Below are 22,666 nucleotides of genomic sequence, written 5' to 3'. Positions count from 1 at the left end.
GCTTCTTTGGACTTGTGTTAGAGGGGATAGCATCCTAGAATCTGTTTTTGGTTCTTATAAATAACTCTGAAAATATTATCTTTTAATTTTTGATGAGGGGAAGCTGAAACCACCATATGACACAGGGCTTTGGATTTTCTGGGGCTTTTAGTTTTGGACTTTTTCCTGTTACAATGGATGATCAGGAGTTGTCTGTGTCAGTTATAGTGGTTTTTGGGAGGGATGGTGATTTGGTGGGGAAAAAACACAATTGGTTTGGAGTCAGATCTGAGGGGGTTATTTTTGTTTTTTTTGTTTTTTTAAAGATTTTTTTTTGATATGGATCATTTTTAAAGTCTTTATTGAATGTGTTACAGTATTGCTTCTGTTTGACTTTTTTTTTTTTTTTTTGCGGTACGCGGGCCTCTCACTGTCGTGGCCTCTCCCATTGCGGAGCACAGGCTCCGGACGCGCAGGCTCAGCGGCCATGGCTCACGGGCCCAGCCGCTCCGCGGCATGTGGGATCTTCCTGGACCGGGGCACGAACCTGTGTCCCCTGCATCGGCAGGCGGACTCTCAACCACTGTGCCACCAGGGAAGCCCTGTTTGACATTTTTGTTTTTTGGCTACGAGGCATGTGGGATCTTAGCTCCCCGACCAGGGATTGAACCTGCACCCCCTGCATTGGAAGGCGAAGTCTTAACCACTGGACCTCCAGGGAAGTCCCTAGATCTGAGTTTTAATTCCAGCTCTGCCATACATTAGCTCTGTAGCCTTAGGCAGCTTCCTTAAGCTCTCTAAGCCTGAGTTTAAGGTAGTGATGATAGCCAGATTGGAGCACTCACTATGTGCAGATACTGTAATAAGTTCTTTTACACATCTTATTTATTTCTCCCAATAACCCTGTTTTCAGGTTATTTAAGTGGCATCCTCTCCATTTTACAGAAGAGAAAATGAAGGCTTGATGAATTAGTAAATGGGGTTATATCATTAAGTTACTTGCCTAAGGTCGAAGCCAGTGAGAGGCAGAACTGAGACCCGCGCCCAGAATATGTGTGACACCAGAGCCTGTGTTTCTGAATACCAGCATGGCGCCTAGTTGGTGTTCACTCCATTTCTCCCACCCTCTCCCCCCACACCCCTTTTCCTGTTTACGCTGAAAATGGTATCTCTCCCTCTGTGGCACATCCACGGTGTGAATGCGGAGGACCGTCTCCCAGACTTGGCTGCTTCTGTGCATATTTTGGTACTACCACGAGCATCATATTCTGGAAGTGTGTTTTTTGTTTTTGCTCTCTCACAGGGAAGCTGGGAGAAAACATGATTCTTAAACGAGCTGCATGGGTGAAGGTGCCAGCTGGGTTCTATGTTGGCTCTTATGTCCATGGGGCAATGCACAGTCCCTCGCTCCACAACCTGGTTCTGGGGAAATATGGGGCCCTGGTCATCTGCGAGACGTCTGAGCAGAAAGCAAACCTTGAAGACCTTGGCCGCCGCCTTGGGCAGCATGTGGTGGGCATGGCTCCTCTCTCTGTTGGCTCCCTGGACGATGAGCCTGGGGGAGAGGCAGAAACCAAGATGCTGTCCCAGCCGTACTTGCTGGATCCCTCCATCACACTGGGACAGTATGTGCAGCCCCAAGGGGTGTCTGTAGTAGACTTCGTGCGGTTTGAATGTGGAGAAGGCAAAGAGGCAGCAGAGGCTGAATAGTTTCCAGAGACTTTTGGCCCAGGAGAAAATGTTTATTCTTAACTCTGGACATTATTACAAAAAGGAGTTATTTCCTAAGCCTCTTCAAACCCAGCATTTGTTTTTCATTTGAGTTTATAATGAAATTATATACTTCATGGGTTAAGCTAATAAATAAAATTGTTATATAATAAAGAGAGTAGAATCTTTTCTTTGTTTGTGTAGTGCTGGGTCTAGCTTTTTTGTGCCTGACTTGTGACAGGTTTTAGAAAACAACAGGTGGGTCTCACTGAAGTGACTGACAGTGTCTGGGAGAACAGGCGTCACCAACTGTGCTGCTGCCCCCTTCAATGCAGATTTATTATGGTGTCCCTAAAATGTCTACCTTGTTCCATCCTACTCCTGTGACATAGAACTCTCTTGTTCGGTTTTGCTTTGTGACGCTTTGGACTATGCTTCTATCCTGGAACTTCCCCAGTTACATTACTTGTGCCACATGGATTCTTTGGAATTGTTGACTCAAACTTGGAGTTGTCTGGAAAATGTGGTTCATTTGTTGATGTCCATAGCGTGCTTTGAATTCTCTCTGCAGTGGTATACACATTGATTCTGTCCTCATTACTGAAATTAATAACACATGGCCTTGTTTCTCCTCTGGATAGCGGGGTGGGGATGGGTGGGGACTGAGGTTTCCTGGACAGCTGTAAGGCAGATTTTGGCATTCTTAGGTCAACAGGGATTCCAGTTATCCAGAGAGCTCACTCAGCAGTGTCTCTTTACTTGCCCAGTACTGAGACATTTCTCCCAGTAGAACAAAATGGTTATCATAATGGGCAGACCCAAAATACTGAAAAAAAAAACTCCCTTTTGCTCTTACAGGTATCTTTATTTGAAAATTTCAAAGTCTCTGGCACATACAGTTCTGAGCATTTAGATTTTGACTTCAGGGTGTATATGTGAATAACTTCAGTGATTTGTGGGTTAAACAGGAAATACCGATCTTAAGATTTAAAACAAACTTAGGCCCTTGCCCCAATATTAAATACTTTAAACTTAGTTTTTTTGTTCTCTTACTTTTGACTTCTCCAGATTCCTGCAGTTTTAGTGCTTTCTGCTGAGGCCACAAAAATTAAAAAGTGGGTAGCTAACATTTTAGGTATATAACAACGAAGGAACGCAGGGATGAGAAAAATGGAGAACATGCTGTGATTTGCAGAGCCTACTGTATCAACATTAAGTAGCTGGATGTTAGGCAGAAATTAGTAGAGAAATTCTTTCCCGGTACTGGCACTATCTGCTTTCTCCTGGGGTCTCGCAGTAGGCAGATGCCTTCTTGCCTCAGAAAAGCCCCTTTTCTTTCTTCATCTGGAGCTGTTTCCAGCCAGGCAGAGCAACAAATTGCCCTCTTGTGATGCCAAACACAGAAACAAAGTCCTGTTCAGAGAGGTAATTCTAAGAGAGAAGACAAAGTTTCTAGTTAGAAGGAAGACCTAACACCTGTCAGTGCTAACGGGGTCGGGGAAATGGGGCCAAGAGAGAGTCCCAGGTAGTTCCCTGAAAGGGGAAGTAGAATGATTTCTTCAGAAAGTTTTTAATGGACTTAAATTATTCATTGGAGAGTTCTTTGGCTTGTGGAGTCCCACCTTGGCCTCTGAAAGCCCTGGCTGGATTTGCGCACAGTCCCACCTGGCACCAGTGTCTTGCCAGAAGGACAAGAAATGGGTTATATATTATGTACAAGTTCTGAACATTAGGCTTTGGCTGAATGGAGAACTAAATCGATGGTTTTCCTTGCTTTCTGCCCTTATCTGCCATTTTTTATCTGGACATTTTCAAATGCAAGATCAGGTGGACCTTAATGAGAGCATAAAATTCTCCTAACATGTATTTATTAATGATTAATGAATATTTACTGTGCAAGTAAAATTATTAAGATATGGTCTCTGTTTGCAAGAAAGTTGCAGCCCAGATACTTAAGAGTTGGTTAGATAAGACACTGTGGAAAATCCAGAGGCCCTTCCCCTTCAAGGGGGAAATAAATTAGTTCATTCAACATGACTGTTAATTCAATCAGCTGAAACTTAAGGTGTGCCTGTGATCTGCTGGGCACCATTCTAGATGCTGAAAAGCTGAGAATGTGGGCGTGAACAAAACAGACAAGGTCCTTGCTCTTGAGGGTATCACTGGAGTGGGGCAGATAGACGGTGACCCAGTATAAAGGGACTATAGGCGGTGAGGGAGGCAGTGTCGGGGTGGTCAGGGGAGGCCTTCCTGGGGAGGTGGCATTGCAACTGAGACCTAAATAGTGAGGAGGAGCTGTTTGTCTGATGATCTGGGAGAAAAATGTTTTGCTTGCTCCTGAAGCAGGAGCAATAGCAAGCATAAAGGCTCATGTTCGAGGAACGGAAAAACAGCTACCGGCTGAAGGGCGGTAAGTGAAGAGGGTAGTGGTCTGTGAGATGAAGTCAGAGGTGGGCAGGGGCCAGATTGTTTGGGGCCTTGGAGGCCATCAGAAGAACTTTGGATTCTAAGTGTAGTGGGAAGCCATTCAGGGTGTTTTAAATAGAAAAGTATCATCTGTTGTAGAAGCCTATTGGTTGTTATGTGGGGAACAGATTGTAGGGCAGGGGTGGAAACCAGTTGGGGGCCTATGGCAGTGGTCCATGATGGCTGGACCGTACTGGCAGCAGAGAGGTGGAGAGCAGTGAATGGAAGCTAGCTGATGGATTGATGTGGGAGGTGAGGAAAAAGAAGCAAGAAGGAGCCCTGGGTTTTCGGCTTGAGCTCCTGGGTGACTCAGATGTCTATTGAGTGCTTTACAGTGTTCCAGATCTGTCCTAGGCTGTATACTGAGAAGGTGCTTTACTCACGGAGAGCTCCACGTACATCACATGCAGCCACTCACCTCCTTTCTGGCAGGGTTCACATCCTCAGGCAACTCCTGACTCTGATTTTTCAACAGAACTTCTACGGGGTAATATTTTGGCTCAGAATTTAGGGAGAGGGTTGTGTCCCTCATATCCTAGGGAAGATAAGAATGTAGACACTGGATAAGACTCTTCAGGTCTGTGCCGTTGAAGTTCTGTGTTTATAATATTTAAATTTTGGTTTTTACCACTTCATACTTTATAATCATCCTTTAGAACAATGGTCCCCAAAACTGGCTGCATGTCAGAATCATCTGGGAATCTAAAATATTCAGATTTTAGGGTCCTTCTTGGGAAGGTGGTTCAGTAAGTCTAAGGTAAATCCTGTATAGCCAGTTTGGCGTAGATGTTTTGCTTAAACATCATTTAAATACTGTGATCACATTCCTTCTATTGGTACTTTTACTTGGGCTCTACATTTCCAGTCTTCAAACGACTTCAAATTCAAGTCATACTTCTTTTAAATATTTTTTAAAGATGCTACATTGCCATTAGCTTTGGAATCTTGAGTTTGTACAGCACAAAGGACAAAACTGCCAGATGGTTCGGACAGTGGTGCCATGTACTTGTCCTGATGTTAAAGAGCTGTTGGATTCCTGGCCAGAAGCTCCACTTCTTTTGGCCATTAAAATAGGGGTAAAAGGGCTTCCCTGGTGGCGCAGTGGTTGAGAGTCCGCCTGCCGATGCAGGGGACACGGGTTCGTGCCCCGGTCCGGGAAGATCCCACATGCCGAGGAGCGGCTGGGCCCGTGAGCCATGGCCGCTGAGGCTGCGCGTCCGGAGCTTGTGCTCCGCAACGGGAGAGGCCACAACAGTGAGAGGCCTGTGTATCGCAAAAAACAAAAACCACCACCACCAACAACAACAACAAAAAAATAGGGGTAATGGCCTGAGTTTCTGTGGACGCCTCTGTCAGAAACTGATAAACATTATCATGTGGGTTAGAAGCTTATTATTTCTGAAAAATACTAACAGTAAGTTTAATCTGTCCTGAATGACAGAGTTGAATAATAAAATTTGGTTTTGTTTTCATTGTTTTTTTAAACAGCAAGTCTGTTCTAAATTCTGGAAGGCAGTAAAATAAGGAACTTGGCTCTGAGACCTGCATTTCTACCGATTAAAACAATCTTCATATCAAAATAGACCACCAGAGTCATGCTAAGAAGGACATGATAGGATTTTGGCCATGTTGCATCTGTAGCATTTACTGTTTCTCTCTGGCTCTGGTTGTCTGTGAATAGCTCCTCCAAGAAACTCACAGCAGTGATTCTCGTGATAGCAGCAGCGTCTCCCAGCTCTTCTTTTAACTGTTCATATGATTTCCCTGCCTGAAAAGAAGAAATAGAAAATACAGCATGAGATGCTGCTTATAGGGGAGGGACATGTCAGGCCTGGTCTGTACCCTCGAGAGAAGCAAAAAAGCCAGGGGACAGAAGACATTTCAGGATAAGCAAAAATGAAAATCCCCCCTTCTGGGTCTATGCAGGGTTGGGAGGTACTTAAACATGGTCTGCATTCTTTGCTGGTGGCCCCTCAATGCTCCATACTAAAAGCAGTTGACTAGGAGTCAGTAAACCTGGCTTCCTTCCACTGGTTAATTGTGACTTCAGACAAATAACTTCTCCTCTGAGATTCCTCATCTGTTAACACAGGAAACTGTTCCCTAGCTATCAGGATGTAGAGCTCAAAAAGTAATGTGTGTGGATACACTTTATAAACTTTATTACTTTTTCACACACTGCTTGTTCCTGAGGCAAGCTGTGAATTCTCTAACTGGACTTAGTGCCCTGGTGGGCGCGAAAGAGAAGGAAAGTAAAAAGCGGGGAGGGGAAAGGGAGTGGGGGAGATGCGGTCCTGGGTTTACTAAGCCCTTGAGTACCCCGCCATCCCACTGAGCTCTTAGTGCCGAGCGCCCTGGCAGTAAGAACATCTTCCCGGTCCTCTCTGTTCTTACGCTCCAAATGTGGGGGTCCCAGGCCAAGAACCAGCCTGTGAATATGGGAGGCTCAAACCCCTGTTTAATGATCAGGATTGGTGTGCCGGTGTCGCGGCCGCTGGGGTGAGTGTGCAGGTACTCCTGGGCGGTAGCAAGAGCGCTCTCCTTCTCTGTGGCGTTGGCCTCAGCCCCAATCCACAAGAACACCTGTTGTGGTAGAGATTGAGTATTTGTTATTGAGCTCATACCAAGGGCTAAGTATCAATACTAGATCATACGTGCTGCCCTGTCTTTACCTGTCAGCAGTTCACAGCCTCATCAGAGTAAAGCTTTTCTCAGATTCATTTTGATTTATGTATCTCCCCAATCTACATCTCCAGTCCTGAACTCTCTCTCTCTGAACTTTAGCTTCCTGGATCCAGCTTCTTGCAAAACACCTCCTCTTGGCTGACTCCAAGCATGTCAAGTGTAACACCCCCCAAATGTAGCTCTTTTCTAAACTTGTATCTGTGTCTCCATTCTTGGTGAATGGTGTCCATTCAGTCACCCAAGGCAATAACCTGGGAGTCATCCTAAATGCCTTCCATAACACCAGGACTTAGCTAATTTACCTCCTATGCTTTTGTCCAATCTGTCACCATCCCTCTGTCTCTACTCCACAGCTCCTGTGTGGGCCAGCAGCTGCTCTTACTGGACTAGGACAGTAGTCTGCTGATTGGTCTCCCAACATACAGTCTTTTTCCTCATAAGCCATCCCTCCTTTCCTGCACTCGCCAGAGTGATCTATCTAAAGCACAGTCTGACCATGTCACTCGCCTGCTTAAATTTCAGTAGCTTTCCCGGATGAAATTCAAACTTCTTGACGTGGTAGGTAAGGCCCACCCCTACTTCTTTAGCTCCACCTCTAGCATGCTCTTTAACTCTGTCTTATGCTCTGACGATACTATTTGTAGTTCCCTGTATACTAGACTATTCATGCCTTGGTTTTCCTTTGCCTGAATGCCCTCTACCTGATTAATGCCTGTTTATCCTTTGAGTCTGGGAGCCATCTCCTCCAGAAAGTCTTCACTGAGCCCCTAAACTGTGTTGAGTGCCCCTTATTTGTGCTCCCATGGCACCTCATACGTACCTCCCTCATACTAAAATGATGTTTCTATGTCCGGTCTCCTCCACCCCCGCTCAGCCTGTAAACTCTGAGAGTAGCATGAGGCCCTTGGCCTTGGTGACACCACACCCAGCACAGTGATTAGAACAGACAAGGTGTTGCGTATGTTTGCTGAGCCAAACTGAAGAAAATGGGATGTGGCGAAGGGGTGGCCTTGAAGATACGCTTTCATATCCCTTTGTTCCCTAAAAGGCCCATATCCCTGGGTGTGGAGCCTGCTGCCCTTGGTCCTGAGAGAATGGGGTGCATGATGATAGGATGGCGTGATTTTCCTAAAGCAAAGTGGGAAAATTCCCAGGATGGTGAGTTTTAAACAACATTCTATTCTCTCCAGGCCTGGCAAAAAGCAGGTTCTTCCTTTGGTCACCACTGACAAATGTTTGATTGGCTTGGGGATGGTCCAGGGCTACCCTGGCTTTATCTGGGGGGGTTGGGGAGAGGTACTACACAAAAAATAGCCTAAAGCTTGAGGATCTTTGTCATTTGTTCCAAGCTCTTTGGCTGTCTTACCTGGTCCCAGGTATCCAGGAGCATCACGTCATCTGGGTTCAGGTCATCCTGGGTGAAGTCTGTGATCTCAGTGACAGTGAAATGGCCAGTCTTATTGGAACATTCAAAGAGACGGGACTGGACATCTAGGATTTCCTGCTGTAGTCTGCAATACAGTCCATTTAGTAGAGGAACTGAGCTGCTTAGAAATCATGTGCAGTTCACAAGTCTGTAGGCAGGGGGAGCCAAGAGGAGGGGATGCTGTGGTCCTGTACCTTTTGTCATTGGCATAGGGAGTTTTTCCTCCCAGCAGGTCCCAGAACTCAGCTGGCTCCTGGCCCTCAGCCACTGTGTTCTCGGAGCCATCACAGAGAAGCCCGGCCAGCTCCTTAGCCATTGCCCGCTCATCCCCACTGGACCCCTGAGAGTGGGGTGGGGAGAACACAGATGTTAGCTGCACACAGGCACGTTGATGTGGGAAAAAAGTGTCTGAGACTAATAGCTCAGTGCAGCCAGGATCATCTACCAAGCCACAGTACCTCAGGACGGGGAGATAGATAGGTTTGTTCTGGTGCTGGGAAGGGCAGGGGGCAAGGGGCGGGGACACGGAGGAAAACAGTGGTGGCAAAGGACAAGACTAAACTCTGAAACCCACAGTGGATATTGACAAGTCACCTTTGTTTTGCTTTCAGTTGGAATTTTAGCACCTACTTTTGACTATTTTTTAAGAGAAAATTTAAGTGTATTTTAAAAATTATACACAGGAAAATTCACTTTTTTTGCCGTGGAGTTCTATGACTCCTGACGAATGCATAGAATCATGCTACCACCACCACAACAAAAACAGAACAGTCATCTCACCACAGCAAAAAATTTCCCTCGGGCTACCTACCCCTTTGTAGTCAAACCCTCCCTGAATCCTTAACCTCTGGCAACCACTGATCTGTTCCCCATCATGATAGTTTTGCCTTTTCCAGCATGTCATAAATGGAATCATACACTATGTGGCCTCTGTGCTAGTGCACTGTGCACTTAGCATAATGCATTTGAGATTCATCCTTGCAGTTGTGAGTATCCACAGCTTGTTTCTGTCCATAGCTGAGTAGTATCCCATTGTATGGATGCACCGCTGTTTTTTTATCCATCCTCCAGTTGGTTTGCTTCCAGTGTTTGGTGATTACAAATAATGGTGCTATAAACATTTGTGTACAGGTTTTTGTGTGAAGATAGTTTTTTATTTCGCATGGGTACATACCCAGGAATGGGGTTGCTGGGTCATACGGTAAGTGTATGTTTTATAAGAAACTGGCAAATTGTTCTCCAAAGGCCATATTTGCATTCCCACCAGCAGTGTGTGAGAATTCCTATTGCTTCGCATCCTCACCAGCACTTGATATTATCTTTTTTTTTTCAGTCATTCTAATAGGTGTGTAGTGGTATCTCATTGGGGTTTTCATTTGCATTTCCCTAATGACTAATGAAGTTGAGCATCTTTTCCTGTTCAATTCTCTTTTGCAAAACAATTTTAGTGCTTTCTAATACAGATGCAATCTAAATTGACAAAAATCACATTTTTAGTGTTTCTGTTCAGTGTTCATGGCCGTCCTGTTACAGTCCACCAAACTGGTGTGGAAAGATTGACTTATCCAGCCTGCATCCAGCCTCCATGTGTTCAGAGGTTTATGGAGGGTCTCCTGGATGTAAGCAGTGTGTTAGTGAGTTTCTAATTGGAGGCCTGATTGTGGGGAACATTGTCAGTCCCTTTGAAGATCCTTTAGGAAAAGGCTTCTTTTTCTGAGGACTGCTCCAGCCCACTCTTTAGTTCCTTTGCCCTTGCTGACAGGAGGGTTGGTACAGCGCTGGGCTCTGAGGGGCTGGTATGACCACTGGGCCAGCCATCCTACCTTGCCATACCACAGGTAGTGCTCTGCCTGGGTCCGTAGCAGAAAGACATCATTGGAGTTCAGGGAGGAGGTGAAGGCTGGAACCTCCACCGCTTTGGTGTTAGATTTGTCATTTCCTTGAATCTGGAAGAGGCTTACCGGAGGATCGGGCTCGGCATTTCCCTTCCTGGAAGTCCCACCCTAGAGAGAGAGAAAAGCAGCGTCTGGAACTAAGGTGCACCATATGCGCCGGGCACTGGGCTAGCATTGTGGAGAACATGGATGTGTTTGACACGGTCTTTGCCCTCAAGGAGCGTCTAGGCTAACTGGGAGAGGTTGAGGTGAGCTGGAGTTATGGTACCAATAGTATTAGCTTTCATTATGAGACCCTGGTTATATGCCAGGCTCTTTGCTGGTGCCTTATCTACATCATCTTATAGATCCTCATAATAACTTTGTGAAGTGGGTATTATTATCCCACAGTGCAGATGGGGAAACAGGCTTAGAAACTTGGCTAATAAATGACAAGACTAGGACTTGACCACAGACTTGCGTATATCAAACATGTGACATTATACATTTGGGGTAGTGCTTCAGCCAGGGCTTCATGGAAGAAATGGAACTTGAATCTGAAGGGGCACATTCTCTGGGGGAGGTGGACAGGTAATGATATGGCACATGTGAGGTCTAATGAGGACACCCACCTGACTGGCGTGGAGTGTGTAGGCTAGGGAGCTGAGGGTGATGTGCCTGCACAGGTAATACGGGTCAGATTATAAAAGACCTTGAACATGAATTAGGCAGTGGTTTGGACTTGAAGCCCTAGGCAGTCGGGATTCACTTCAATGTCTTAGAGAGATTCACCCGCTTCTTGTCTATGTCTTCCCCAAGCCCTGCTCTCTACCCCTCCTCTCCTCTACTGTAGTCTCCTGCTGACCTGCTGGTTCTGAGCATTCTGCTTATGGTATAATTTTATCTGAGGGCTCTCACCTCAAAGATAACCAGCTTTCCTTTGAAGATGGCCATGAAGTGGCGTGGCTCCTTCCCCATGGTAACCCGAACCTGCACAGGGGCCCCATCAAACTGCCGGTCCACCGCCACCGCCTGGTATGCCGAGGCTGCCAGCTCATCCTGTGAGGCGTGGCGGCCCTGTAGTGGTGAGCGGGTGCGATGGGTCCCTGCTACCCCCGGCCCTAGCTCAGTGGCCAGAGGAGGCGCCAGGATCCAAAGCTGAGAGGCTGCCCCAGGCCTACCTGCCAGATGTACAAGATGTAGTGCGGCTTCCCGTGCACCTCGTACGTATAGAGAACCAGATAGCAGTCTCCCCCATAAAAGAAGCCATACTGCTGATGCTCCACGGGGACCAGCTCTAGGTTTTCAATTCTCCAGACCTAGGCATAGAAGGAGACACAGTTCCCCAGAGATGGGAGTCCCGTGAAGAAACAGCTACCTGGAGGGAACTGGGCCATGCTTAGCAGAGAATCCAGGTGGGTGAGGCACTAACGTCCATTCAAAGTATACCTTCCCGCTCTGGTGCTTCTTTCCAGTGGTGAGGGCTTATCACATTTGCATGATTTGAATCCCAAGAACTGGATCGTCCCTGGTCAGATGCATCCCCATCATGGCTCAGAGATGATTTGAATATGTCTGCCAGGTGAGTTATTGATAGCACACTGGAGTATCTACCTTTCACTTATGTGAAGAATTGTGGGAAAACCCTGCAGACTCAGACACCTCTTTGAATAGTCCTGAGGTGCCAGAGGTGGAAAGGAAAGCAAAGCAGACACGGAATCACGTGTCTCTTCTGTAGAGCAGAGCAGCCAGGAGGGCCAGTGCTGCCGCCTGCCCTGGGATGTGGGTCACTGGGCTTACCTCAACGTTGCCGTTGCCGTCGTCGACCATTCTTTCCTGGGCTGCCACCTCTGGTTTGGTGTGCAGCAGAGTCACATCAAATTTATCCTGGGAAACGTTAGCTGCACGGAAGGGGTTAGGAGAAGCCAAGTGAGCAAAAAGCACCTGTGCCTGCCTTTCTACAGAGTCCCGGCAGTGAAAACACGATCTGGGGGCAATCTTACCGATTTTACCAATGCTGCACGTTTTCCCCAGACCCACGGTCTGTTCCTTCACTGACCACTTCTGGAACAGCTGCTTGAACATGGCTGACTCGGCACCGTCACTGACGGTCTCCACGTTGGTACTGCTGGGGTAGCCCTTCATCTCGATGAAGTTCTGCGGGTGCCCCCCTGCCCCCAAAGGACAGGTCAGTCCGGGAGTGCACTGGGCTCTTGACTTGGCTGGTGATTCAACCCTGTGAAGCCAGTTGGTAGGACTGTTCCCTTCTCAGAGTTAGAGTCAAATTCTAACTCACTTCTGTCTAGGGACCAAGTTACCTGCCTCAAGGAAAGGACTGAGTAGAACATTTTGACATCTCTTCATTGGCCTGTCATGGTTATTACTGATTTTTTTTTTTTTTGTAAGATCCTCTATTCTGTGTTCCTTCAGCACTCCTGTACTCTACTGACTTTGTATCACCTTCATTTGCCCCTTTTTTGCTTTGTAAGTGCATCCTGCCTGGTTCATCTGCATGGGTCTGCACAATGTCATAAGCTCCTTGAGGACAGGGCCATTGACCTTGATATGTGATACCTCCTTCAATAATAACAGCCACCTTTTACTGAGCAGGTGTGTGTGCCAGGTATTGTTCTGAGTGCTTTATAAATGTTACTTAATCCTCGCAACAACCCCAGGAGATGGCATTAAACCTGGATTTGAATCCCAGTTTGTCTGTCTGACTTTGAAGTTATGTATGTAACTGCGATGTTCTATGCTCTGGTGCCTAATATGGCTCTCTGAGCACATCTGATGTGTTATGGACAGAATTTTTTGGACAATATTGCACATCCATAGCTCCTACCAGAGCTTTAGACATGGCCATCTGTTTCTCAACCTTTGTGGCTCCTCTTCCTTTCCACACATAGATCTTGGTTCCACTTTGGTCCAGGATGTAGCAGTCCTGAAGCAGACGGTCAGGGATAAAAGTGGTTACTCCTGCCCAAGACCATGAGGAAGGCCTTTCCCTAGAGTCTGCCTCTGAAGCCAGATCTGGCTACCCCAAGCCAAGCCCACCCAAGCTCTACTTACATCATGGTTCAGTAAGCCCTGGACCAGAGGCCTCGTTGCTACATCTGTGACCGCCAGCTGCCCAGCTGAGTCTGAGACACTAGAGAAGGGGAGAGGTTAGCCTGTACCTTCTCTTCTACAAAGCATCGTGTAGTCAATCTGATATTTCATGGTTTTGTCTTAGAATGGAGTTTCTGGGTAGAGTTCAACTTCTTGTGACAGGCATGGCTTGAATGCAGACAGGAATGTGATGGACTCTGTTCTGTGGAGGAGACTTTTGTGCATCTCTCTTCCGAACGTTATCCTGTCCACATCCCTAGGCACGTATAGATCTGAGCAAAGAAATGGTCTCCCCCAGAGACGAGGAAGAGTTGCTAACAAGAGCAGATGGTAGCTGCTCAGGGAACACCGAGCTCCTTATAGAAGCTGCATTTGAAAAAGACCGAAAGAAAGCCAGTCACTTGCACCCCAAACGAGGAGCGAAGCAGAAGTTTTCTGGGGGGACACCTTTCCCCTACCCCAGCTTCCAGCCAGCAGCCAGGCTTAGCTACTCACTGATACAGCGTGATATTTGATTTCTGCTGCTGATCTGTGATCTCATCGGGGACCGCAGGCTTGATAATGGAGTGCTGCCCGAGGGTGTCCTGAAGGACCTTCATCAGCTCTGGACTGGCCGCCTCCTTGTCTCCCTCGATCACTCCTATTTCAGCACGGCCCCCTCGCTCCCTGTCCCGAATATGCTTTGCCAGGAGCATAGCCTGTAAAGAAGCCCGAGGACCGGAGGAGCAGCCTGGATCCCAGACACAGAAGTTACCCTGATGCTGAGTCGCAGGCTCACATACGTGGCCTGTCTCTGAAACAGATGCTGCTCAAAGGCAGGGGTCTGGCTTGAAGGGCAGGAAAGAGCCAGCGAGGAAAGAAGAAGGAAAGGGCAACTGAGGGAGTGCAAGCCCGTGAGGCCCCGCGGCGGGTGGGGGAGGGAGCAGCAGAACAGGCCACACCTTCAGACGCTCCCTGCTGCTGCTCTCTGGGCCATTCCACTGGATGATGACCTTCCCAAGGTCCAGCAGGAAGACATCACCTCGGTTAAAACTATCCCAGCTCATTTCCACCTGCAGGAGAGAGGTAGACATTATGTAGGAGGAGTTCTTAGGTGCTAGGCGGAGAGGCCCTGGGCCCAGGACAGACAAAGGGCAGGACTTACCTCGGTGGCCCTGATGTTTCTCTTCCCCTTCACGTGCAGCAACCGCTTCACATCGCAGGTATTGGTCTCCACGTGCTTCATCCCGGAGGCCACACCCCCCTTCTTGTAGCTGAGGGAACATCCGTTATTTATTGAGCACCTGCTATGTGCTAGGTACTGGGGAGACAGTTGTGGATCACACACATGCAACCTCTGCCCACGTGGGTGACGACAGTAAATGAGCAGGTAAACATAGATGCTGGTCACCACTGCCACAGAGGTGCACTCAGACAGCATGTTCAGGGCAGTCTTCTCCGAAGGACTGACATTTGAGCTGGGATATTAAGAGTAGGAACCAACCACCAGAGGACTAGTTCTCCAGACAGAGGGTGCATCACTGATGAAGTCCCCAGAGCACAGAAGAACTTGTTTTGTTTCGTTCTAGAAACTGTGTGAATGTCGCGTGTGATGGGGAGAGGGGCATAAGTCAGGCGGGAGCAGAAACATTAATGACACCGTGGCCTTAAAAACCATCTCACTCCAAGAATCCGCTCTCCCGCCCCTGGCCCTCACCCCAGCCCAGCCTCCCCCAGGGGTCCCATACGTGAAGGGCACGCAGAAAGCCACGGGGAGCAGAGGGTTCCTTGGTGACTCAGTGTGGTGCTCTGTGCCCAGTAGGTCCTCAGTGGGGACTGCTGACCTGCAAGAAGCTGGCCTTGGACCAGCCTCAGAACTCTCAAGCTCATTGGAATTCCTTTTTCTTTTCAATCTCAAGTGCAAAGTTTTGAGGTAATCAAGCTCCTCAGTTCGTGGAAGGTTTTCACCATTGGCCTTTATTGAGACCCCTCTCTTGTAGTAAGTATTTATGTGTTCCCTTTTATCTGCATACCCTACCCCGCTTTCTCTCCCCGCCATAAGCATCCATTCTAACAGTTTAACATCAGTCTTTTTATTTTCATTCTGGTAAAATGTGGCCTGTTGTTTTGAGTTTATGTACTTTTTTTAAAACAGAAATTGGCATTCTGTTCTATATTTCAAGCCTGTTTCTACCTGTGCTCCCTAAGCCCCATGTTTTTAAGGTCTGTCCACATGTCAAATGTGCCTCTAATCTGTTGCTTCCAGCTGTGGCATTGTACTCCGCTGTGTCGCGGAGTGTTTTTCCTGTCCGCATTGCCTGCAGCTTCCCACCACCACTAATGTGAACGTTCTGGTTCATGTGCCCTTGTGGACCTGGGAAGGTGAGCGCTCCTTTGGGTCACACGCCGGGGGTGAGATCTGCCCCAGTGGCAGCAGACTACTCTCCGGAATGCTGGGCCAGTTCTCACTTGCACCAGCAGGGCACCTGTCTCCCCAGAGCTTCGAGGACACTTGGCGCCTCTCAGCTCTCTGAGTTACTCTGCTCTAGTAGGCGGAAATGATGGCTTTGTTTGGATTTGCATTTCTCTGATGACTTTCTTCATATACATTTTGGCCCTTTTGGTTTCCTCTTTGGTAAACTGCGCTTACGTCCTTGCTCTGTGCATAGCTACTCACATGATGCCCTGCTTGAAGTAGCCGTGGAAGGTGTCGGACTCGTGGCACTGGACCTCCCGGTGCTGCACAGGGCTGCCCCCCAGGTAGTCATCCAGCTGCGTAGTGTAGATGGCTGCGCAGCTCTTCTCATCCTGCGAGGAGTCCTTCCCAATCCAGAAGTGGATGTCCTGGGAGAGGATGCTGCCCACTCTCCGGGTCTGGGATGTAGTCAGAGAGATCAGGTCAGGGGCCAGCTCGCCTCCCCTTCGCTGCTGGCCCTTCTGGCGTGGGAAGAACGTGGCCTACGGTGACTTGTGTCCTGCCCTTGGCAGGCTCGGGGCCTCTCCCTCCCTGCAGTGGCCCGGGTGCAGACCTCCTCCGTGGCTCAAGCCCTGGCAGCGCAAATCCCTCCCCACATTTGGGGAATGTTGACAGCTTATTGTTCTCAAAATAAACAGAGACCAATGGGGATCTTTTCCGGGTTGGACTGCAGGCTTTTCTTGCTGCTCTTTCGCACCCCTGCACTTGCACATCTGGCACAGCGCTGCTGTCCATCTGCATGGCTCTGTCAGTGCTGTCCACGTGGGAGATTGTTTCCTCCGCTAGATGAGTACTTTGAGGCTAGAGGTGGCCTTGTATCCACCTGGCCTTCCTTCACAGCACTGTAATCTGGGGTCTGGGTCCCAGAGGGAGAAGTGCTGCTGTAGGCGACTCGCTGAGGTTCAGACTGAGGGCCACACCCATACCCTCTGATGCAAAATTTAAAACCCTGGCCTAAGAAACCCTTTGATAGTCAAACTGGAGGCCTGTTCTATATAAAAGCGAGGAAGAATCAAGATGGATACCAGATTAACCTCACGGGCAGATCTCCCAGTGGGGCCCCAGAGCTGGCTCTCAGGGGAGCAGCTCACGGGAATGGGGGGCATGGTGCTCACCGAGAGGATGATGTAGCAGTCCCCCTCATAGAAGGTGCCGTGGGCATTCAGGGGCACCAGTGCCAGCTCCATTTTCTGGAAGGACAGGGGGTGTGTATAGGCTGCATTCTCTCCCTCCTCCCCCGACCCCCCCAGGCCTCCCCCTGCACGCCGTCATTTGACACAGGCGGCAGGGGAGAGTGGGGAGATGTCCCCACGGGGCGTAGCGGCCAGCCACAGGATTAGCGCGGTCACCCCTCTGGCTTCTGCTGAACTCCACCTGCCCGGCCCTGGGTCTGGATCCGGGTGCCTGTCCTCACCCCATCCTCCTCGCACCGCCTGCCCGGCCTCTTCTTGCTACACTGTGAAGAGCCTGTGCGCCGCCTCAGTCCTTTGCAGAGTTGGGTGTAAGCCCTCAAGTAAAAGCCCATCTCTGAGCCGCTGCACCAGAGTGCCTCAGCGCTGACTCTGACCACCCAGAGCTGGCCAAGTTCTGACAGAATGGGGAGCCAGGATTCTGTGAGGCTCTGGGGGGGACTGCCGGCCATGTGCAGGCTCCCTGCCAAGGGCTCTGTATTTGGAGTCTGGGTGGGAGCCCTGATGCACCTGTCACCAGCATGTGTGGCTCGTCCCAGGAGAGCCATTCCCATGGCCTCAGATGTGGACTTTCATCATACCTCCTAGTAGGTAAGCCTGCAGTCATGTTTGAGTGTATTCTGTGTAAAATACGTGTTAAATGTAAAAATGTTAAATATCCCACAGTTTGCGTAACTCTTCTAGTACCTATTAGTTTTTAAATCAACTGGGAGCCTTAAAACAGTGGGAGTGACCTGGGCTCTCACAAGCTCTGAGCTGCTTGCTAGGGGGCTGTGGCCCCCCTCGTGGTGGAGGATGGTGAGGTGGGGCATCACCTCTGGGTTTTCTGCAGCAGAGCCACTCACTGGGCTCAGAGCAGGGAGGTGGGGTGAGGCTGCCAGGCCAGGGCGGTTCCCAACTATAGACCGCTAGAGCTCGAGGTCAGCCAGAGGGGCTCAGGCCCCGAGTGGGAGCAGGGCACCGATCTGTGCTGTACTCGCCAAATCTTCCTACCACCTTGCAGGAGCCAGAGTGCCCCGTGGAAGACAGGTTCCATTGTCCTGACAGAAGCGGCCAGGTGTCTCAGGGCTCCGTGGGTGGGCCTGGGCCCCACCCATCTCTCCAGGGCATTTACTAGAAGTGCAGATGGCTAGATAAAAGGCAAGCCTATTTTTGCTTTCCTCCACCTGTCACCCGCCTGCTCTGAGCACCCAGGAGGGGTCAAGGATCGGAAAATGTGCCCTTTGGAGCTGCCTCTCACTGTTGATGAACCACAGACAGGAGATCGAGGCATGTGGAGGGCCTTCAGCAGACCACAGTCTCCTGCCCCCATCCAGCCCAGCTCACCTCTATTCTCCAGGTGATGATCCCAGGGTCGTTGCCCACAGCCTGAAAGGCACTGCTCAGAGACATGGCGCTTGTCTTCCTGGGACTGAAACATCACAGAGCAAGCACGGAGATGACGCCTCTCACAGCAGTCATCCAGCCAGTTTTCCTCCTAACTCACTTCCCAATCTCTTGTCAGCCATCCTGCCAGGTCCTTGTGGTGCATCCCTGCACTATCTCACAGTGATGCGGAAAATGACTTGTCCAAGTTCATGTCGTAAGGCTGGCTGGCCCAGGGATCCCCACCGGAAATTCTGCTTCCCACTTGCCACTTTCCTTGTTAAGAGCTCTGATAACACAGCCATGACTATTTACTGAAGGGGTGACAAATATGCTAAGCCCTGTGTGGGTTCACTTTATGTTCTCTCATTTAATTCTCATGAGCTGAGTATATTTTCTTTGTCTTACATTGTGCGAAAATTGAGGTTCAGAGAGGTTAAATAATTTACTCAGTATCAGTAGAATGAAATCCATACCTGATCTTAAAATCTGTGCTCTTTTCTAGTTTCTGTGATGTACTGCAGCCCTTCCTAACTTACGTAAATTTAGTGGCACATGGGATTGAAAAGCTTATGTCGGAATAACTATTTCCAAACTGGGTTTCCTTCTTTCATTCCCAGTCCCTCTAACTCTCCCAGACTCCCTGCTTGCCAGGTCCTCTCCACAGTCAACAATTTGAGCTTTTACTTCCCAGACTTTTTTAAGTAAACTATCCTAAAACTCAGACAACCCATTCTGCTTCTGTCACATGACTAATATATTCCCTGTGCCTCACAGAAGAGGGAAAGTAAAATGGCAGGGCTGGGCCCGGGACAAAGAGTGCAGGGTGCCAGCAGGGGCAGGTGGGCGTGGCCTGTGGGCAGATCCTCCTCCCGGCCCCTCCCACACAGACCCAAACAGTCGTGCTGTGGCCGCCCACAGACAGGGTGGGGAGAGGGAGGAAGAGGTAAAGAGAAGTATGGATTGTGTACCATCTCTGTTCGAAGTGTGTCTAGGGTTATTAAGCACCTACACATGTCCATGGCCACACAGGCTTGAAATAATGAAAATTCCTGCCTGGTTCTTTTTTTTTTTTTTTTTTTTTGCGGTACGCGGGCCTCTCACTGTTGTGGCCTCTCCCGTTGCGGAGCACTGGCTCCGAACACGCAGGCTCCGCGGCATGTGGGATCTTCCCGGACCGGGGCACGAACCCGCGTTCCCTGCATCGGCAGGCGGACTCTCAGCCACTGCGCCACCAGGGAAGCCCCTCCTGCCTGGTTCTTGCTCTCAAGGGGCTTGCAATCTGATTGATACACATCACTGATGAATGTTTCCAAGAGGCAAAGGAAAAAGGAAGGGCTTGACGAAGTTACATAGGATAAAGAAAAAGAAAAATAAAGAAAAAACAACCCCACCCAGAAAGGACTATCTGGGGTTTTGCTATTTGGAGGCATATTGTGCTTGTTAAGAGGAGCATGTCTGGCCATTCTTTCTTAAGCCTTGGTGGATGAACCCAGGTTTGGAGAGTATGTGCCATTATCTAGTATGGACGTTGGCAAAAAAACAAAAGAAAAGACAAAAAACTCTCTTTGTCTACTGCTACAGCAGGACTACAGCAGAGCAGTGATGTGGAGCTGCCAGTGTTTAAGGATTTAATTTGATAATTGGCACTGCCCCACCCTGTGCTGCTTAGAATTGCCAGGAAATATTTGTTCAGGTTTTCTTCAGACCCTAGATTTCAGTCATTAAAGGCAAATGCTGTGACCCAACTAGGGGAAGGGGACAAGGAATTCATTCCTTGGAGAGAGGTAAGAGTAAACCTGGTAAAAGTCAAACCAGCTGGCACTAATTAGAACTGTGAGTCCAGAGGCCAAAAGCAGTCCCATTTTCCAGCAGGGACTTGGCAATCAAAATGCTCACTGGGCCAGGGTCCCTGAAATGCAGGAGAGGACATGCTCAAAGCAGGGACTTTGCCATACTGGAAAACCCAGGAAATGTGATTGGGGGACTGAGCAAAGTCCCCCAAAGCTCAGTCTCTCCCTCCCTCCTCCTCAAGTCCTAATTTATCAACTCAGCACCCTTTGAGACCACTGCACAAACCGCTGGGCGGGGTGCAGTTTTGAAATCCCAGCTTAAAAGCTGGTGGCCCTTAATTCTTACCAATACTCCTAGGAATGGACCCCAAGCAGAGGAAGCTGGTGTAAATTTCTGCCTTGCCCCACACCATCTCTTTGAGATGGGTGAATCTTTCCAAGCTTTTGAAACTGTGTCCTATGTTTAGTGGTCTCTAGAAAGCACCTCGACTTCTCAGCAGGAAGTTTGCAAAACTGGCCACAAACTCCTGGTTCAACCCTTTAAAAGCCTCATCCGAGAACACAAAGCCAAGGAAATTTTAATCTCCTCTCTTTTGTTTCTTTCTAGTTCAAGTAAAATTGCTCTATTGACGTGCATCCATAAACCATATAGAACTTACCTTGCCTTCGCTCTCAGCGGTCTTCCCAGTTTTCTGGCGGGTAAGCACTGTTGAGGAACCACCCAATGCTGGAGGTTCCAGGTCCTGCTGCCTTACCTTAGTAATGGCTGCACATACACTGGGTTATATTTGCTTGCATTTGCATCCTAACTGCATTTTCCTAGTCCTGGCCAATCACAGCCAACCTAGCCCTGGGCTTGACTTATTCAAACCAGAGAGAAAGCTGTATCTGTTCCTATTCAAAACAGCAAAAACAAGAGCAGACTTTTAAAGGCTTCTTTTAACTCCAGCTCCACACCCTGATCTAATTGATTTTTTTAAAGTGCACAGCCCATCAATAATGCAGGAAAGAGGGTGGGAGGATATGAAATTTGCCATATTGTAGATATGAATGCATTACACCGATGACAGGAAGCAGGGGCTGGGGCTGCCCCCCGCCCTCCAAGTGCATGGGATGTCCAGGCTGGCAAGCACCTCCCGAGAAGCTCCTGGGCATTTCTCAGAGGGGAAGTCTGGGAGAAGGACCTGGAGTGAGTTATTAGGTCATTCTGTTTTGCCCCTTGGGATCTCCCTTGGGGTCATAGATCAGCCCAGTCAATATCTGAGTGCCTACTATGTGCCAAGAACCATGCCGGGCTCTGAGTTTCAAGGCTCCTAGTTTGGGGAAATCAGTAAGGGGCACAGAAGGAAGACTCTAAATCCCTTGGGGCTTCTGGTTCCTCCCCAGAAGTCAACAGGACACCAAGCATATGCTTATTAAGCACCTGGATGGCAATGCGGTTGATTCCACATGGGGGCCAGGGAAGAGCTAATGTAGCCCGACTTCTGTAACCTTGAGCAAAATCCCTGTGCTGAGTGTGCGGCTGGTCCCCCAGCTTGGGCGCTCCAGCCTCGTCATGACAGAGGCGTTTTAAGGGAAGAAGGGGGGGGGTAAGTGCCCGAATGAACAACAGGAGGGTCAGGAGGCAGTGCCCATTCACGGATGGGTTTTTTAAACCCACTTTTATTCATTAATTGTAAGTAGTACAAATATTCCAAAAATATAAACAGACACTTAATGGCGTCCTACATTTCAAGTTTTTGAATACAAGTTTATCAAACCATGAACCTGTGAGCAAGGTAGTCAGAACCCCACAGCCCAGTCACATTGGGAAGCAGATCTCCCCCACCCTCCAAACGGTATCTTGAAGGGGGTTACGTGGCACGACGTGGAACATGTAAAATCTGAGATACAAGCAAAGAAGCTCACGGGGCGCAAAGAGGAGGGTCTGCTCCAGGGGCAAACCCCACAGCAGTAAAGGAATGGTGCAGGGGGCCAGACCCCTGCCTTCCCTCCCCTGCTTGAATGCAAGTATTTACCAGTATTAAAATAAAAGGACAAAACTAAAACCCCATTTTACAAAAAAGGCGACTGAGGGACAGTAGTGGCAAGTAACTGACTGAAGACCTGAAGGGGAAAACAGGCTTACTTTCCACAGACACTTGACCTTTCTGGGACATGGGATACAGGACAGCCTTACGGGGGGGTTGCCTTATTGAATGAGGCCTCATGAACAGGGTAGGGGTAGCAAAACAGGACGGGATCCATTTCCCAGGGAATGACTGCCTTTAGACTTCCCATGCTTTTAGCACAGAGAAGTTTCTGGGCCACTGTTAACAGAGGTGAATTTGTAAAATGGTCAAAATCTTTGGGAGGCAGGAGGGAATTAAACAGAAGGTCCCAGGTTAACTGAAGGCAAATTTACTCAACCTCGCTATAGTAAGGGACCCATGGACCTACAGAGTGTCCCCTCTACAATGTGCAGAGTGGAAACTCTTACCTGACCCTTTCCAAACCGGTCCTGTGTCCAAAGCTCCCCCTATGAGAGGGACACGAACATCAGGCTTTTGATTTAGAAGCCCAATCAGAGAGACACACTGTGTCCCTGAAGAGGCACCTTAAAGAACTGAACCTGG

General features: G+C 48.8%; 2 protein-coding genes across 8 annotated transcripts in view; one reads left to right on the top strand and one right to left on the bottom strand.

Moving 5' to 3' along the window:
* The window catches only part of TSFM (Ts translation elongation factor, mitochondrial), a 37,299-nt gene that overhangs the window by 7,140 nt on the left and 7,493 nt on the right, over window positions 1-22,666 (top strand). The window contains exons 6-7 of one of the 7 annotated variants that reach the window (XM_060306398.1): window positions 15,147-15,226; window positions 20,659-20,709. The exons of 2 other annotated variants lie outside the window; for them this stretch is intronic. In XM_060306398.1, coding sequence (XP_060162381.1) covers window positions 15,147-15,211 — 65 coding nt within the window. In that variant the 3' untranslated portion in view covers window positions 15,212-15,226; window positions 20,659-20,709. Of the gene's footprint in view, window positions 1-1,282; window positions 1,879-12,174; window positions 12,833-15,146; window positions 15,227-18,232; window positions 19,069-20,658; window positions 20,710-22,666 lie in introns of those variants that run through there. 4 more of the 7 variants (XM_060306397.2, XM_030866472.2, XM_060306399.2 and 1 more) reach the window with 4 other exon arrangements.
* Window positions 2,580-18,363, bottom strand: AVIL (advillin). The gene is made up of 19 exons (XM_030866459.2): window positions 18,220-18,363; window positions 16,819-16,893; window positions 15,905-16,101; window positions 14,393-14,501; window positions 14,190-14,300; window positions 13,744-13,946; window positions 13,210-13,288; window positions 12,983-13,081; window positions 12,144-12,297; window positions 11,941-12,041; window positions 11,322-11,459; window positions 11,059-11,217; window positions 10,090-10,269; window positions 8,461-8,606; window positions 8,207-8,351; window positions 6,550-6,738; window positions 5,855-5,923; window positions 4,574-4,690; window positions 2,580-3,120 (listed from the first exon to the last, which is right to left on the bottom strand). The coding sequence occupies exons 1-19, from the start codon at window positions 18,283-18,285 to the stop codon at window positions 3,007-3,009; spliced, it is 2,451 nt and encodes an 816-aa protein (XP_030722319.1). The 5' UTR covers window positions 18,286-18,363; the 3' UTR covers window positions 2,580-3,006.

This window comes from Globicephala melas, chromosome 10 (genome assembly GCF_963455315.2).
Source record: "Globicephala melas chromosome 10, mGloMel1.2, whole genome shotgun sequence".
Taxonomy (NCBI): Eukaryota; Metazoa; Chordata; class Mammalia; order Artiodactyla; family Delphinidae; genus Globicephala; species Globicephala melas.
This window is presented reverse-complemented; position numbering and strand designations above follow the sequence as displayed.

What these genes read in the sequence shown, in the direction of transcription:
- AVIL (XM_030866459.2), bottom strand. Translation starts at nt 18,285, where the DNA reads ATGTCTCTGAGCAGTGCCTTTCAGGCTGTGGGCAACGACCCTGGGATC. An exon ending in ACGGCAACGGCAACGTTGAG is followed by an intron (nt 11,460 to 11,940) that starts GTAAGCCCAGTG and finishes TTCTATGCCTAG; the next exon opens with GTCTGGAGAATTGAAAACCT. An exon ending in TCCTGGATACCTGGGACCAG is followed by an intron (nt 6,739 to 8,206) that starts GTAAGACAGCCA and finishes CTACCACAACAG; the next exon opens with GTGTTCTTGTGGATTGGGGC.